Source organism: Zonotrichia albicollis, chromosome 1 (genome assembly GCF_047830755.1).
Source record: "Zonotrichia albicollis isolate bZonAlb1 chromosome 1, bZonAlb1.hap1, whole genome shotgun sequence".
Classification (NCBI taxonomy): domain Eukaryota; kingdom Metazoa; phylum Chordata; class Aves; order Passeriformes; family Passerellidae; genus Zonotrichia; species Zonotrichia albicollis.
In genome coordinates this window covers 88,746,412-88,760,966 of record NC_133819.1, presented here as the reverse complement: position 1 = coordinate 88,760,966, position 14,555 = coordinate 88,746,412, and the positions used below count along the sequence as shown (strand labels likewise).

The window sequence follows — 14,555 nt, the reverse complement described above, 5'->3', positions numbered from 1 at the left end:
ATAACTGGAGAAGCTATTGACTTAGAGGTTGTGAAAACAAAACCAAGCAAAAGAAGTGGAGGGGTGATCTTTTTGTTTTTTTACCTCAAATTACTATTATTTTTGGAGTTTAAAGCAGCTTATTTTTTTCTTTTATGAAAGTTCTGTGGAGAATGAAATTAATATTTTATACAGTGTGAATTTCTGAATAAAAACATTTCACCTTATGAGGAGAAAAAGAGAAAGCATTGAAAGCAATCCAAATTAAGGTGTTTCACTAAAAAAAAAATCATGTTAAATCCTAAATGCTTAATACATAGAATCAATCCCCTATATAGTTCATCCTTGCCTTGAGCTGTTGTCATTACATTATCTTCAATTTTGTAAGACTATTATTTATACCAATCTGACACTATAGCAGATCTGTGGATATAGTTAAAGCTAATATTTGCCTCCAAGCAGTCCTTGGTAAAGACTGATAGGCATGTGTGTTTTTTCTGTCCTCCACCAATTGCTGCTTAAATTGTTACAGCTTCTACCATAGAAGAAGATGTGAGACAAGGAGGAGTTGAGAGAAACTTTATTGCAGTAAACCTTTTTTCAGTTAATTATGAAATTTGCTTGGTACTTTCTCCAAGTTGGTCATGCGTGCTTGAGGCAAAGAGTTTAAAAATGCGCAGCACATCGTGATTTAAAATCAATGTGGAGTTTCCTTCTAGGCAAGAGGCACAGAAGGAGAAGGAACTACCTGATAAGAGTGTGTCATTTGCAGCCTTGCTGCACAGTGCTCAGAAACCGTGATGTAAAATGTGCTTCAGTAATCTTAGCAGGCTAGAGAGAGGCAAAGAAAAGTGTAAAGAGAATAAATATTTAAGAATGAAAAACATTAACATTAAAATTTTCGTCTAGCTAACATGCTTGCTTTACTTCTAAAACCTGGTTGAAAAGTTCAAGAAAAAAGTGCCAGCAAATGACTTGCTTTCCTGTTTATTTCCAGGAACTCATTACTCATCAGCGCTGGGGAAACACTTGTCTTTTTTCTCTATGTACTCATGTCCTTAGTGGCGGACTGTAAAACAGTCAGCTTAGTATAAAGCTCTAAATCCTGATTTCACATCCTTACTGGGCAGCATTTTCTTTCCTGGCTTGCTCATCCACAGTGCATTGCATAAATATTACTCATGCTAATATTTTTAATTAAAATTGATGAAAATACAGTCTCTGTTCTTGCTTAGGTCATTTAATTTGGAGATTATTAAAATAAGAATAGCTTTTGCTAAAGTCTGATATGTTTAAGCAAGTTTCTTACCTATCATAAGATACAAAGCAGCCTTACTGTATTCAGGATTTATGTTCTTAGCAGAGCATGAAAACCTTTCTCCTCGTATTCTGAAGTGGAACAATGTGTTATTAGAATGGCATACTGAATTGGGAAGGGTTAATATTTTAAATTATGTGAGTGCTTCTGGGAGTGTATGCTCTGGGGATTTAATTTTTCTGTTGCTTAGATTCTTTAGTTTGGGTTTTTTGTTTGTTTGCTTTTTTCATATTTTATGGAACTTTGGGATTTAGATGGGATTAGGTGGGGCTTTGAGCAACTTGGTCCAAGGAAAGGTAACCCTGCCTATAGCAGAGGGATTGGGACCAGATGATCTTTAAGATCCCTTCCAACCCAAGCTGTTTTATCTTTTTTTTTTTTATCTATTTATTTATTGTTTGTGGGGAGAGTGAAGTTGAACACTTGAAATCAATGTTGGCTTGTAGTTCTTAAGAATATAGCAAGACACAGTGCAGTCCCAAAACTGTGTTGACAGGTTTTTTTAACATACAGATAATTTAAAGACAATGAGATAGCTGTAAAGAACTGTGTAAAGAAGCAGATACAAAGCTCTAATGAGATTTCCTCCACTTTTGGAAAAGAATAAATGTGTGTGATTACACTACTTACATGTAGCAAATACTTATGCATAGATGCAGTTTACAAAAAAATAACTGTCTTGCTATCCCCTTGACTTTCTGAAGTATTTCAGAGTAGAACAGATGACAGTTTTTCTGAAAATACAGCTATTTGACAATATCATATTACAGCCACAAGAAGATAAGCTCTTTTCCATTGATGGAAGTCAAAGGAAGTGTTCTTCCTTCTTAATAGGAGGAGTGTTTGCTGTAAGAAAAATGTTAAGAGAAGACAGATGCTAGTGCTTCACTTCAGGCTTTTCCTGTAATGGAAGAAATTTTCACTTTAGAGTTGAAGGCATGTAATTAAATTTCTGATGTAGGTGTGCTGGGGAATTGCTGGTGTTCTTTTAATTTGTAGCAACATGCATCGATTCAACTTTGCAACTTTGAGTATCAGGTAAAGCTTGGAAGACTTCTGTCCCCCCCCCCCCCCCCGCAAAATGTGTTGTCAATTATAGCAGTTACGCTTAGCTGTAGTTTGATGTAGACAGACGTTAATTATTTTAAAGAAATTTACTATATAAACATGTAAATTGCCTGAAGATTTTACATGAAGATAAGCTTTTTCAAGTTTGTTTGTTGTTTTTTTTTTTTCCTCTAAAAGCCTTGGTGTTAGCAACATTGCTGCCTTTTTCCAGTATTAGAAGCAGTAGTGTTAAAAACCAGCATAGTATAATCAGTGGTGTGTTTCTGAAGTGAGGTTTATTTCATCTCATTCTTGGCAGAGAGAGCAAGAGTGAAGCCTCACTTTGTCTTTTATTTTGCACCCTATACTCTTCTCCAAGGTAGTTAATCAGATGGATGAAATAGGCAGCATGGAGCTGGGCTATTAAGATTTAATTTCTGAAAAATAAAGACTCATTCTTTCCTCACTCATCTGTTTTTCCATTCATAAACCCTTTTCTCCATTTCTTGTATGCTTGTAGCACTGAGAAAGTGAATTGCTGCTGGCTAAATCTGTGAATGATGACTCAGAGCTCCCTTGATGTTACATGAGACATTGTTAATGTCTTCTTAATTTGATCTTTTGGCTCCTTGCACAAGAATACTCATCATTCCACCAGCAGGTGGTATCTCATTCAGAGATCTCCCAGACAGGAAGACTGAAGACCTTACACAGAGATATTCACAGCAAGCTACAGCTTAGTTAGGTTTCCCTTCCCGTGCTTTTAGCATGACTGATCTGTGCATTTTAAATCAAGTCAGCTCCTCACATATTTCACTGGGTTACTACGCATCCTAATATTTTTCTCTGGCTCCAGTAGTTTCTTTAAGTAATATCATAAGTTTATAGTTAATCAATCCATTTTTCAGTAATATATCAACTAGCATGTCGGGGTTTTTTTCAAATCTTTACAGTTTTATTCCCTTTATACAGAATTGAGTTAGGTACACAGTTTTATCTGTCTTCCAGAAGTTTGCTGACTTGAAGTTCTCAGTAAATTACTGTTTTGATGAAGTGCCTTTTAATCCTCATTTTTGAGTGTTGACTAGTTGAAAAGTGGCCAAGAGGACACCTTAGATGTCTGAGAATATTGTGTGCAATTTTTCTTTCTTGCCTGTTACACATTGGAAAGGCAGAGTAACTGATGCTGATGGTGGCACAGTGTGCTGTCCAAGAGAGTCCTGAATTCTGTACAGATTTGTAGTTCTTTTAAACACTGATCCCTTACAGCTGCTTACAGAGCAGTGGTTTGGGGAAAGAGGTGTGGTTTTCTGTTATTTAATAGGAAAAAAGTAACTAATGTAACTTGTTGCATAAATAGTCACACTTTGTTGTGTTTTGGAGAACTCAGCTGGCAAGGTGGTAACAATTCTTTGTGTAGTAGGTGACCTCATCAACTCAGCTGCAGTAGGCTCTGGGAATCAAACAGCTTTATGAACTCTTAGGTGCAGCTGCATGTAATTTTGTTATTTTGTGAATGGTAGGGAAGTATTTGAGCATGTTCTAACACTGTATTCAGTAATGATTAGTGTCTGCTATGTCTGCCTTCTCACCTTAGCTATGAAAAGCTTGTATCTTGAAATTTTAATGATACATATGGGTAACAAGGAATACTCTGTAGCTGGAGACTAAAAGTTGGAGTCCTAAGATGCAGTTGCTTTCCCAAGACATACCAAAGCTAGAAAGGCACTATCTTCACTTACTCCAAAGCAGATGCTGGTGGTAACTGGTTCAACAGTTCCAATCAATGATTCCACGATACAAGGATGTTCATGTAGGAGAGCCTTTTCTGATGTTAATGGAACAAACTGATAACTACATTCAAACTACCTGCAGTTGTATACTCCTGGTTATCAGCCCTCAGGCTTAAGCTTCTAGGGGAACTGTTCAATAAATCCTGCCTATACTGGAGAAACATCCTGTTTTGAAAACTTACACAGTCCCACCAATTCTGTGCTCTCCTCTGACAGATAGAACAAGTTCCTCTCCTTGTAAACTCTCACTGGTATCAGCTCAGCTTATGTGTTGCAAGTGAAGGTTTTAACAATTACTGTGATCACTAGTTAGAAGGCTGTTAAATCAGAGTAGTTTTACTCTTTAGAGCAAAACTTTACTAGACCACTTTTCATTAACCTTTTCATAAACTATGGTTTTCTAATCATTATCATTGTCTATTGGAAGTGGTCAGTCCTTAGCAATCATGTCCTACATGAGTTGTGAGGCTAAAAAACCATCATGATGGTGCTGTGTAGTTGTCACCAACAGAGACTTTGCTTAATGGGCTGAGTCACAGAAGTGTAAATGAACTGGCTGAAGAGCTTTTAGGTATGCAGAGCTGGAACTTAATGGATGTCATCTTCCCTCAGATTAAGGAGCTTGTCCTTTCATAAGTGTTCTAATTCCTGACAGCTCCTGCCCCTTGGCCTCTGCCCTGGACTGTGTGCTCTGATACATGGGAAAAGTATTACTTTTCCAGGTCATGACAGCTGCCTTGTCCTGTTGTTAGCTTGTTGTGGTTTTTTCCCCCTCTTTTTAGTTCCTACCTCATTTTCCTGAAGGAAGAGCAATCTTCCTAGCTCAAAGTTGTGCATCTTCAATGCCTTCTTACTCAAAGCACTGCTTTGAGTCCCGTTTCAGGGACCTTTGTTTTCAACCTATGTCCCTATTTTCAAGGCCTTTGCTGTTCTGTGATTAAGCTCCACATTATAACAGAAGACCTATGGCACAGAAGTTCCTGTTCACACACCAAGTTCTAGTAACAAGCTTTAATATCTGGGAGGGGAACCTTGCATACAACTTAAGGCCTGCTGTTAACAATGATTGCACTCTCCTTCCTGAATGCCAACTGGAAGGCCTCTGCTTTAGCTACAAACCATTCCCTCCCTCAGACTTCACTGTCCTGTGTATCTACAGTCCTCCTAACATAATGTGCACATGATAATGTTACCATGGGGCTGCATGAATTTGTAGCACTGCTACACCCTCAGAATGAATTTGTAGTCAATAGAAGAAGCAAAGGGATAGGTGCCAGTGGGATATAATTTTTCAGCCATATCCTCTTCACTTACAACATCACTTGAATTCTCAAGAGACACTAATAGAATCTGTACTAAAGATGAGCTTTAACAATCATAATTCCCATTAAATAGTAGGAAGCATGAACTAAGTAGGTCTTTCTGTGTTATAATACCCTGTCATTTCCTCCAGCACTTATTCCCTCTCAAGTTCATGCTTAATAAATTATGTTTAATATGATTCACTCACTTCTAAAGGGGAGGTGATCACATGGCTTACACTCCTTTGTCTGCTCTACAATTGCTGACTGCTGAGGAAGGGTTTCTTGGTTTTAGGGGGTGTTGGTTGAATGGTTTTGTTTTACTTTGATCTAATTGCTATCTGTTAAACCAAGACTAGTAGTTGTTAGTTTTTAATAATTACTTGATTAACTGATGTAGCCTTACTCAAAGTCACAACTTTTACATTTCTGTGCAGATATTACTAAAAACATGTGTTTCATTACCATGAAAGCTTTTAACAACAAATATATTGAAGTAGTAATTTTATTATTTGATTTGGAGCATCATATTTATTTCTGCCTTGTGATGTTACTCCTTGTTCTTCATGTCTTAACATTTCTGCTTTTGGGAAGGTGAATATTTTCTCCCAAGACAAGATCTACTTGGCAGGAATGTTAATCACAGTAAACAAGTGTCACCACATCTAGTTTTTTTCAATTTTGCGTAATGAAATAATTTTGAATACTGAGAGAAAAATTCCAAAACCTTATAATCAGCTGCATAGAAACTTACCCTTGGTAAAGTGGACATTTTCACTTGATAGAACCTGCTGTAGTACAGGAGTGAGGGAAGATTTTTTTTTTTTTAGACATCTTTGTTTAGCTTGATGGAGATTAATCACTCAGCAAGTAATTCTCTGGCCTTGCTAATAGCATCCAGTGTCTAAATCTGTCTTCTTCCTCCTTTTTCAGATCCTGGAGTCTCTGTGGATAGTGATGAGTCGCAATGTGAGCCTCTTGTTTACTACGGTTACAGCATTAGTGACAATCCTCTTCCACAGTGGGACAGCTCTTCTCAATTTTGTGCTTTCTGTGGTAAGTAGTGTGTCATTGATTTACATGGTCCATTTTACTGGAGTAACCTAATTGCACATATTGTAACAATGAAAACTCAAACCTAAAGCATTGAAAACATCTTCTAAGCTTACCTAATAACAAAATTCTGTAGGCTTTTGCAAATTTGCTATCTGTTTGGGGACATTCTAGATGGAGGGCAAGATTAGGAGGTATTAAGTCTTCCTGTCTTCACTATTTTGTTAGTGGAAAATTCTTGTTTTAGGCTTTGAAGGTACTAAGCTGTAGCTTGTAATGTCCCATATAACTGCTGAAATCTTATGACATGTCTTCTTAAGCATATCCCTATACAAGCCATTGCATTCAGGAGATGGAAAAAATTTTTCCAGGGAAATCACCAATTTTGTTCTGTAGTTGTCTTCCATAAAAATAGATTGCATGAGAGCATTTTATTTCTTCCTTAGTCCACAACTTCATCCAAGATGGCACCTTTAAAACTGTGTCCAAAATGTTAGTATACAAAAATTGCAAGCTCGGGAACTAATTGCCAGTGATTTCAAGGCACTCAGGCTCAGATACAAAATTTATCTTTAGATGCCTAATGACTTACATCAAGTTCATTGCGTGCTGTTTCTGTGATGCATGATCCTGACTTTTTTGTCTGCCAGGAGCATCCTGCCTCTTGTGGAGCACTTCTGCAGTCAGCTGGTTTAGCAGAGGTAGTTGGGATCTTGCTGTGTTCGAATTCTTTTAATGGTTAGATGCTTCAACTGTACTTTTATTTTTTTCATTTTTCAGGTTTCCTAGTTGCCACAGAAAAGTTTTTACTAGTTTGGGGTGGCACACACTAACTTAAGTTTTCCAACAAGATAATGCTCAAAGTGGTTAGCTTTTCTACTGATTACATTTCAATCCAGTTTTAGCTATCTTGAATAGAAATTAAAATACTGAATTTTATTTTAGGTTTAAAAATTTGTTCCTTAAAGCGTGGAAATAACGGACACTTTGTTCAAAACCTCAATTTTGAAAAATAGACCTTCCATCAAAAAATTAAGTAGGAATGTCAGTCTGTGTAGCACATCCATCCACAATCCAGTAAGATTGTGTTCAGATTTTCAAAGACTTTTGAAAACTGATCATCAGTTACAGAAGTGTCACTTGTATTTCACTTCTGAATACAAGTTCCTGTCTGCACACATGTGCACATGGATGTATGTATATGCCTCTGTGGGGGTGTAGAATTATGCACATGTGTGTACTCACATGCACACACTCACTCTGCTCATATTCTGTTACTAAGATTGGAAGAGAAAAAGCTCCATTCGGCTGATGGGCATCTACAGTCCTGCAGGGAATGCACAGATTTTGGATGCTGTTAAACATACAACTAAACAAACAACCAGAAAACCCAAAACAAGCAAAAACCTCCCAACAAACAAGCTGAAGCTTTTCAGCAGAAAATTGAGTATGAAAAGTAGATACAAAAATATTTACTGAATCAGTGGACCTGATGCACAAGCAATTAGGTTGTGTGTTTCTTGATACCTGTGGAAATGCTGAATTATCATTTTGGTAGAGAGTGTTTACCCAGAGTTTTCTCCTTGAATTCAGTCTATCCCTCCTCAGTTTAGAGTATTTAATGTTTTCAGCTACAGGACAAATTCTACAGCATGAAGTAGTAATCCATCAGTTGTTTAACTATGGAAAGGTCATGCTGTTTTGTCTTTGGTAAATTCTTTCACATAGTCATCAGCAGGATCTTGAATTGTTGCTTAGGAAACAATTTAGGTACCTCAGATATCCTGTACAAGAGGTCTGAATGCTTTTAGCCTCCAGTTGCTCTAAGACAGTATATATCTTTTGCTGTTGAATGTGGTATTGAGGTTATTCTACTTGTTGGAAGAGTCAGCTAGCCATTTGATAATACATTATTATATTCTGTGACTACAGGTTCTTTTTTGCATTTCTACATCTATTGTGCTAAAGGAAATGCATTAATTTCATAAAAGGCAGCTACTCCAAAATTCCAAAGTGAATCTTGTGTGCTCCATCTTCTTTTAGCAGAAATTGAGTAGGATTTGTAAGTTTTCCTGTGTTGTAGTTCAGCTTAATGCTATTTTATTCCACTGCTGTTCATTCCATGCCCTTGCTTTGGTTTCACTCTTCAGGTGGGTATGTCTATCTTGTGTCTCTTAAGAAAGCAAGTTTCTTCTGTAAACACTGGGGAAGAACAGTCAGGATAAGCAGACATTATACTTACTGTGCTTAGGGCAATATGCTGCTCTCTCTGTTGAAAACTGCATGTGCAGAAGGATCTGTAGGCTGAGCTCAGTGGAAGGAAGACACGACATCATCTGGGTTCCTGCTTCTGTATAGAATTTTCTACTGAAATCAGGAAATATAGTAGCTTAGAAATGGCAGAGCCCATCAAGGAAGGAAAATAGCCATTATTTCAGAATTACAAAAGATGTTAAAATGTGATTTAAGATTCTTACTTGAAGCTGTAGCAAAACGTAGCTGATACTACTACTGGTGCTAGACTATCTCTCATTAAAGCAAGGCTTAATTATTGTTACTATTTTTTTAAGCTCAAAATTAGTGTTAACAGCATACTATTATAATCTGCTAATATAATGACTTGTTTTATTAGCTAGATTGGTTTATCTCCCAAGGCAGAAGTTAAACACCTGGGGAGATGGAATATAGCCTAAACCAATACATGGCAATTTGGACGGGGGTCATTAGAGGTTAATAGTTGAGTGTGACTTTCAAATTTAAGTTTGGGAGGGCAGAGTAGGAGGAAAATGGTAGTAGCATTTTACTGAGTATAAAGAAATTAGAAACAGAGAGAGATGTTGTTTTGAGATTGGTAATGAAATATTGCAATGCTGTTTGCATTTTGTTTTCTGAGCATCTTCAGAGGGAGTGAAGGAAAAGAGCATGAGGTGTCTGCAAACTGGATAAAATGCTTGAAAGTAAGAGACTTATGGAGATTAGGCTGGGTGGCTCATAAAGAAAAGATTAGGATGTGGTTTATTCTAGAATACAAGTAGGTTGGAAACAAGGAAAGTGAAAGAATTCTTTCTAATATTAGAAGGAAAGGAGAAATACCTGAGTCGTGTACATAAAGCAGATATAAACCATAGTTTACATCTGGAGCATACAGAATGGATTTTTCTTGTTTGAGGTATTCTGTTTCAAGATGGACACAGATCTGTGATTCATTCTTACCCAAGAAGTTGCTGAGCCCACTAACAGGAGGATAAGAGAAACATAGCTGACTGCAATATAGAGGAAGCTAATCCAATCTGATTATAATTATTTTGTCTTTTAACTGAAGCAGTGGAACTGCCGTTACTTCTGCTGGGACTCATCATCAAACTCACAGGAGGAATATTTACTTAGGATTGTCAGCTTAACATAAAATTTATGTTTGTGAATTTTTGTGTAATTCATATCTGATACCCAGCTGCATAATGACTCCTGAGGCAGTGCCAATATATTTGGCAGTTTTGTTTGCTTGTTTTGAGAATAGATGTAACTATTCAGAAATTTTTTGATCTGTTAAACATGATGAAAAAGAGCCAAAGGGCTCCACAACTCTAATGTTTATCAGCACTCTAGTTGTTTGGTCTAGATGTGACTTTGGAAAGAAGCTGAACAGAGGCAGAAGTTTTATCATGTCTAGCTGTAAATGTTAAGTCCTTTGTGGAGCAGGGGAGTAAATAATTCTTTCAGCTCTGTTTTTCTAAATCCAGGCTTGTGGAAGAGTATCTTCTTCCTTTTCAGTAAAATTCTATATCTGAAGCATAGCTGCATACTCTAATTTTGTGAAGTATTTATTATCTTCTAATTTAAAACTTCAATTTGTTTTGCAGGTGATTTTTCTGACCACATTGTTCTACTTGTTGAGCTCCAGTGATGAATATTACAAGCCAGTAAAATGGGTGATAAGCCTGACACCTTTGTCTCAGCCAGGGCCCTCCTCAAATATAGTTGGCCAATCTGTGGAGGAAGCAATAAGGTAAATTGCTGATTTCTTGCCCTTTGTTTAAAATTCTTCTTTAAATTTGATGTTCAGCTGCAAATAATTAACAATTGCAACAGCTTGTGTTTCAAAGCTGAGTTGTAAAAATGCTTTTAAGAACCTAGCGCTGATGATTTTTCCCCCTTTCTTTGTTAATTTGATTGGACTTGGCTAACAATTTTCAGAGGTCTGTGCTGTTATAAACAGTAGTGTTTTGTAAAACTGCTACATCCATGACGTCCCTAACTCATCAGGAAGCAGAGTTTGGAGTTGTGTTGGCAGTAGCAGCTGGTGCAGCTCAGTAGGAGCAGATGCATGCAGCAAAACAGTAGAAATGGAGGACCTAACACCAGTGCTGTACACGTTTCAGAATTAATTAGTTTGAAGTATTTTGTCTAATATTGGAGAATAAGCAGCCATTTGTACCTGGAATGTATTAGATATGCTTCTGGGGAATGTTTTCCAGTTCAGTTTCACCTGAAAGAAATGTAGTTCATGGTCTCCATAAACCAAATTACATCAAAGGGAACACCAGGGGAGCGCTGTCCTTATCATGGTTGGTACACCACTGTGCTGCACCTACAGAGGGCATTCACAGTGTTGCATGCTGAGTCACCATTTTTGTGTGTTGGCTCCAAAGTACTTCAGTAATAAAAGGAGATTTTTTTGAATGTTTTTAAATATGATTCACAAGGATTTCACAGTGAAGCTATTTTTGGGGTGGTGCAGTAAAGTTCATGCATCACAGATGAATAAAATCATCAGCTTTCACCTGTAAGGAGCTGGAAACACTAACATGCTGGTAATGTAATAAACTGGATTTTAAATAAGATGTTTAAGTCATAGTGTACCTTTTCAAAAAAGTTGATGTTCTGGGCAAGGTGAACAGGCTTCATGCTGAGGTCTGTGTAACCATTGCCTCTTACACCTCTGCTTTCTGTGTCTTCTTCTGCATACAATACAGTACATGAGGGGACTTAAGCTGAAGAGATACTAGAGCTGCTTTCCAAACTCATTGCTAAATGTTTGCCATTTTAACAATGGCAACTTTGTATTATGTTATGTAGGATCTTGAACAAGAATGCTGACTGCTGTAGTCATTTGAAATGAAGGGCAATTCAGGTAAAAAGCAACAGATTTGGAATTCTGCCAAAAAGTTAATAGCCTTTCTCTTGAGTGACTGCTATTGAGTTTTCATTGATCACATGGTTAGTATCTCAGTTCTATCTTTTCTGAATAGTGTGAGTGGATTTAGACACTGATACTAGTCTCACAAATTGTTCTCTTTAGCCCAGGGTAGAGGTGAACAGTGTGGAAAAGTAGGGTATGGTTTGTCTGGGCATGGATACAATGTGAGGAGGATTGTATTAAATGCAGTTACAAGTTTACAGGTGTGTGACACAGGTCACCCAAGGTATTTCTCAGAACTGGAGTGGAGGAAAGAAAGAAAATAATTTTAGAGAAGCCCCAGGAAAATAAGTAGGAAAGAGCGAGCATGCATCAGTAACTTGCAAACATGATGAGAAAAAGCCAGTGTCTGGAGAATTTGGACAATGTAGAATAGGAAGCAGCTTGTCATACACAAGGGACCTCAGTCTGTGTATTCATTAAGGTGGCCTGGATCAGACACTCATATTTGATTGGAGTAGCCTGTACTTGGTGCCTTATTTGAATTGTTTGGAATGATTCTTCTGAGATTTTTGGAAGTTCCACACTATTCAGTTTACCCAAGGATTACATTACACTCAAAACTTATTGTGATCTTCAGTATATAAATATGGTGAGTGTAGTAACAATTTCTCATGAATTTATGCTTGCCCAGTCTGTTGTCATATGAAAAACAATTGCTACTTGAAGCCCTTTCTTTTGTCCCAAAGTAGCAACTTTTCTTTCTTTTTAGAGATGAGTTGTTGCTGCAGTGGTAGGAACCTAAAAATGACTTCTTCACCTCATCTGCAAATGGCATGCAAAATGGATATTAGTGCTTGGTGGTAGGATGGAAGAGGCTCCATTTGTATTATGAATTATCAAATAGTGAAACGTCTCTAGTTTGCTTTCATTATTAGACTATGACAGAATTGCAAAATATGAATTCACCCTCAAAATATCCGTGCTTTCAAGTTGACCAAAAAGATTCAGTTAGTAAATCTCAAAGATCACCAGCTGTGTTCCAGCTCCCACCACCCTTCACCAGGACAATGCCATGTGCACAAAGCTAAGACAACATCTAGCTAGTCCTGTCTAGAGGGCCTGGGTCCTCCTGGCAAGATATAGACCTAATCTCTCTGTTGCTCATAAACCAAATGACATAAGAACAATCATCCTCCATGCTGCCAGTCACTTCTGTGCTCTTTTACTTAAAATGTGTTTGTGAAAAGCACTAGGAAACTTAGATAGAAACTTAAAGGAAGTCTGTTTCCTTGTGTGCTTTGCCATTTATTTCAGAGGAAAACAGCAAGGGGGAAAGAAGAGGTGGGCAATTGGCAACTTGTTTCTCTTGAAATCCCTTAATTTAAAGATGTTACCCAACGAGGTCTTAAACAAAGACCTTTTCCCATTTCAGTTTCTCTCATCAGAACTGTGCTGTGTTTTTTATTTTATGGACTATAAATAGCTATAAATTTTATAAATACTTTTCTAACTCCTTTGATGGTGAGTTTGCAAATACAGTGGCAGTTCTCTGATCACACAAATAGATTTATGAGCTGTATAGGGGTAAGAGCAGCTTTCCAGGCTGCTTTGAGCCAAGTGTTGAATCTCACTGTTTCTGTCAGAATACCACAGATTATAAATTTGAACTTGAGTAGTGGGAGAAAATAGATGCAGCTGTTGTGATGCTGGGAGTTTTGAAGAAGCTGAGTGTAATCCAAGAACTGCCTGCTGCAAACCATGGGATGAATTGCCCTGCTGGCCTTTGACAGGAAATTTATTCATCCAGGATGCCAGAGAAGCAGAATGCCAGTAGCATGTATTAGGTGGTGGGATCGAGCAGGGATTTGACGAGAGCATCATGGTCTGCCTGAGCCAAGAGCTTGTTTGGCAAACTAGTGGTACAAAGGCAGGGCTGTGGGAGACAGAAGATCACTTGGAGGCACCAGCCAGCGCAGCTCCACAAGGACAAGTTGTGCTGGGAAAAGCAGGGAACTTGCTTTGAGGAGGCAACTGTCCTCAAAGGAGGACCAGGGGACAGCAGTGACTGCCACTTGCTCTGACTTCAGCAAGGCTGTGACAGCCTCCCACAGTCACAGTCTGGGTGAGCATGGGCAGGAGAAGGGGATGGCTGTAGAGCTCTGCTGTGCGCTCAGCAGGACAAATTCCAGCTCTGGGGCTGCTGCTGGTGGTAGTGTGACTCAGGGCAGTGATGGGGCTGATGCTGGTGAAGGTCTGGAAGTGAGGGCTTGGGTTGATGGTGGGAGATCACCTTCTGTGTGGTTATGGGAGTCCATTCCCATCTGTGGAAGGCAGGACAGCTGATGGGAATGTCCCTTGCCAGGTGGGGAAGGCAGCAGCTTGATGGAAGGAAGGTCCTCCTCTCCCCAATCCTTCAGGCCTCAGTGCTCAAAAGATGGCACCTCTTTATGAGGGGCAGTGGGAAAGAAGGGGCCATGCAACCCTTGACAGTCAACAAAAGAACTCTTTTCTACGTCTCCCTTGGGACTGAAAGGCAAATGGCAATAGAAAGAATGATCTGCTGCTAGTTTGGTCTTTTCCTGTGTTGTGAATGTGAGTGTAAGCTGGGCATTTGCCTTTACCCCAGGTATGTGCCTTTGTACCAGGCAGTGCGGCCTGCCTGCAACCAGCCCTCCAGATGAGAACTGGCAGTGTTTGGACTAAGGAACAAACAGATTTGCAAATTGGTCATAAACCAGTTTTCCCAATTTTGAGTAACTTTCATCATGAAAATACTCCTATGATTAGACTAAACACTTGTGTGTGCTTTGTTGTCATACATTGCATTTGTGTCTCCTCATTGTTTGCGTCTGTGGAAGGCAGCATTTAATCTACAGGGAAGAGGAAAGGTCAGTAGTTATGTGATGACTCCATAAAACACAGTA

At 38.4% G+C, this 14,555-nt stretch overlaps 1 protein-coding gene across 3 annotated transcripts in view; it reads left to right on the top strand.

Moving 5' to 3' along the window:
* The window catches only part of TMEM245 (transmembrane protein 245), a 76,910-nt gene that overhangs the window by 38,573 nt on the left and 23,782 nt on the right, over positions 1-14,555 (top strand). For all 3 annotated transcript variants that reach the window (XM_074546461.1, XM_014264311.3, XM_005482993.4), the window contains 2 exons: positions 6,372-6,494; positions 10,352-10,497. In XM_074546461.1, coding sequence (XP_074402562.1) covers positions 6,372-6,494; positions 10,352-10,497 — 269 coding nt within the window. The remainder of the gene's footprint in view (positions 1-6,371; positions 6,495-10,351; positions 10,498-14,555) is intronic.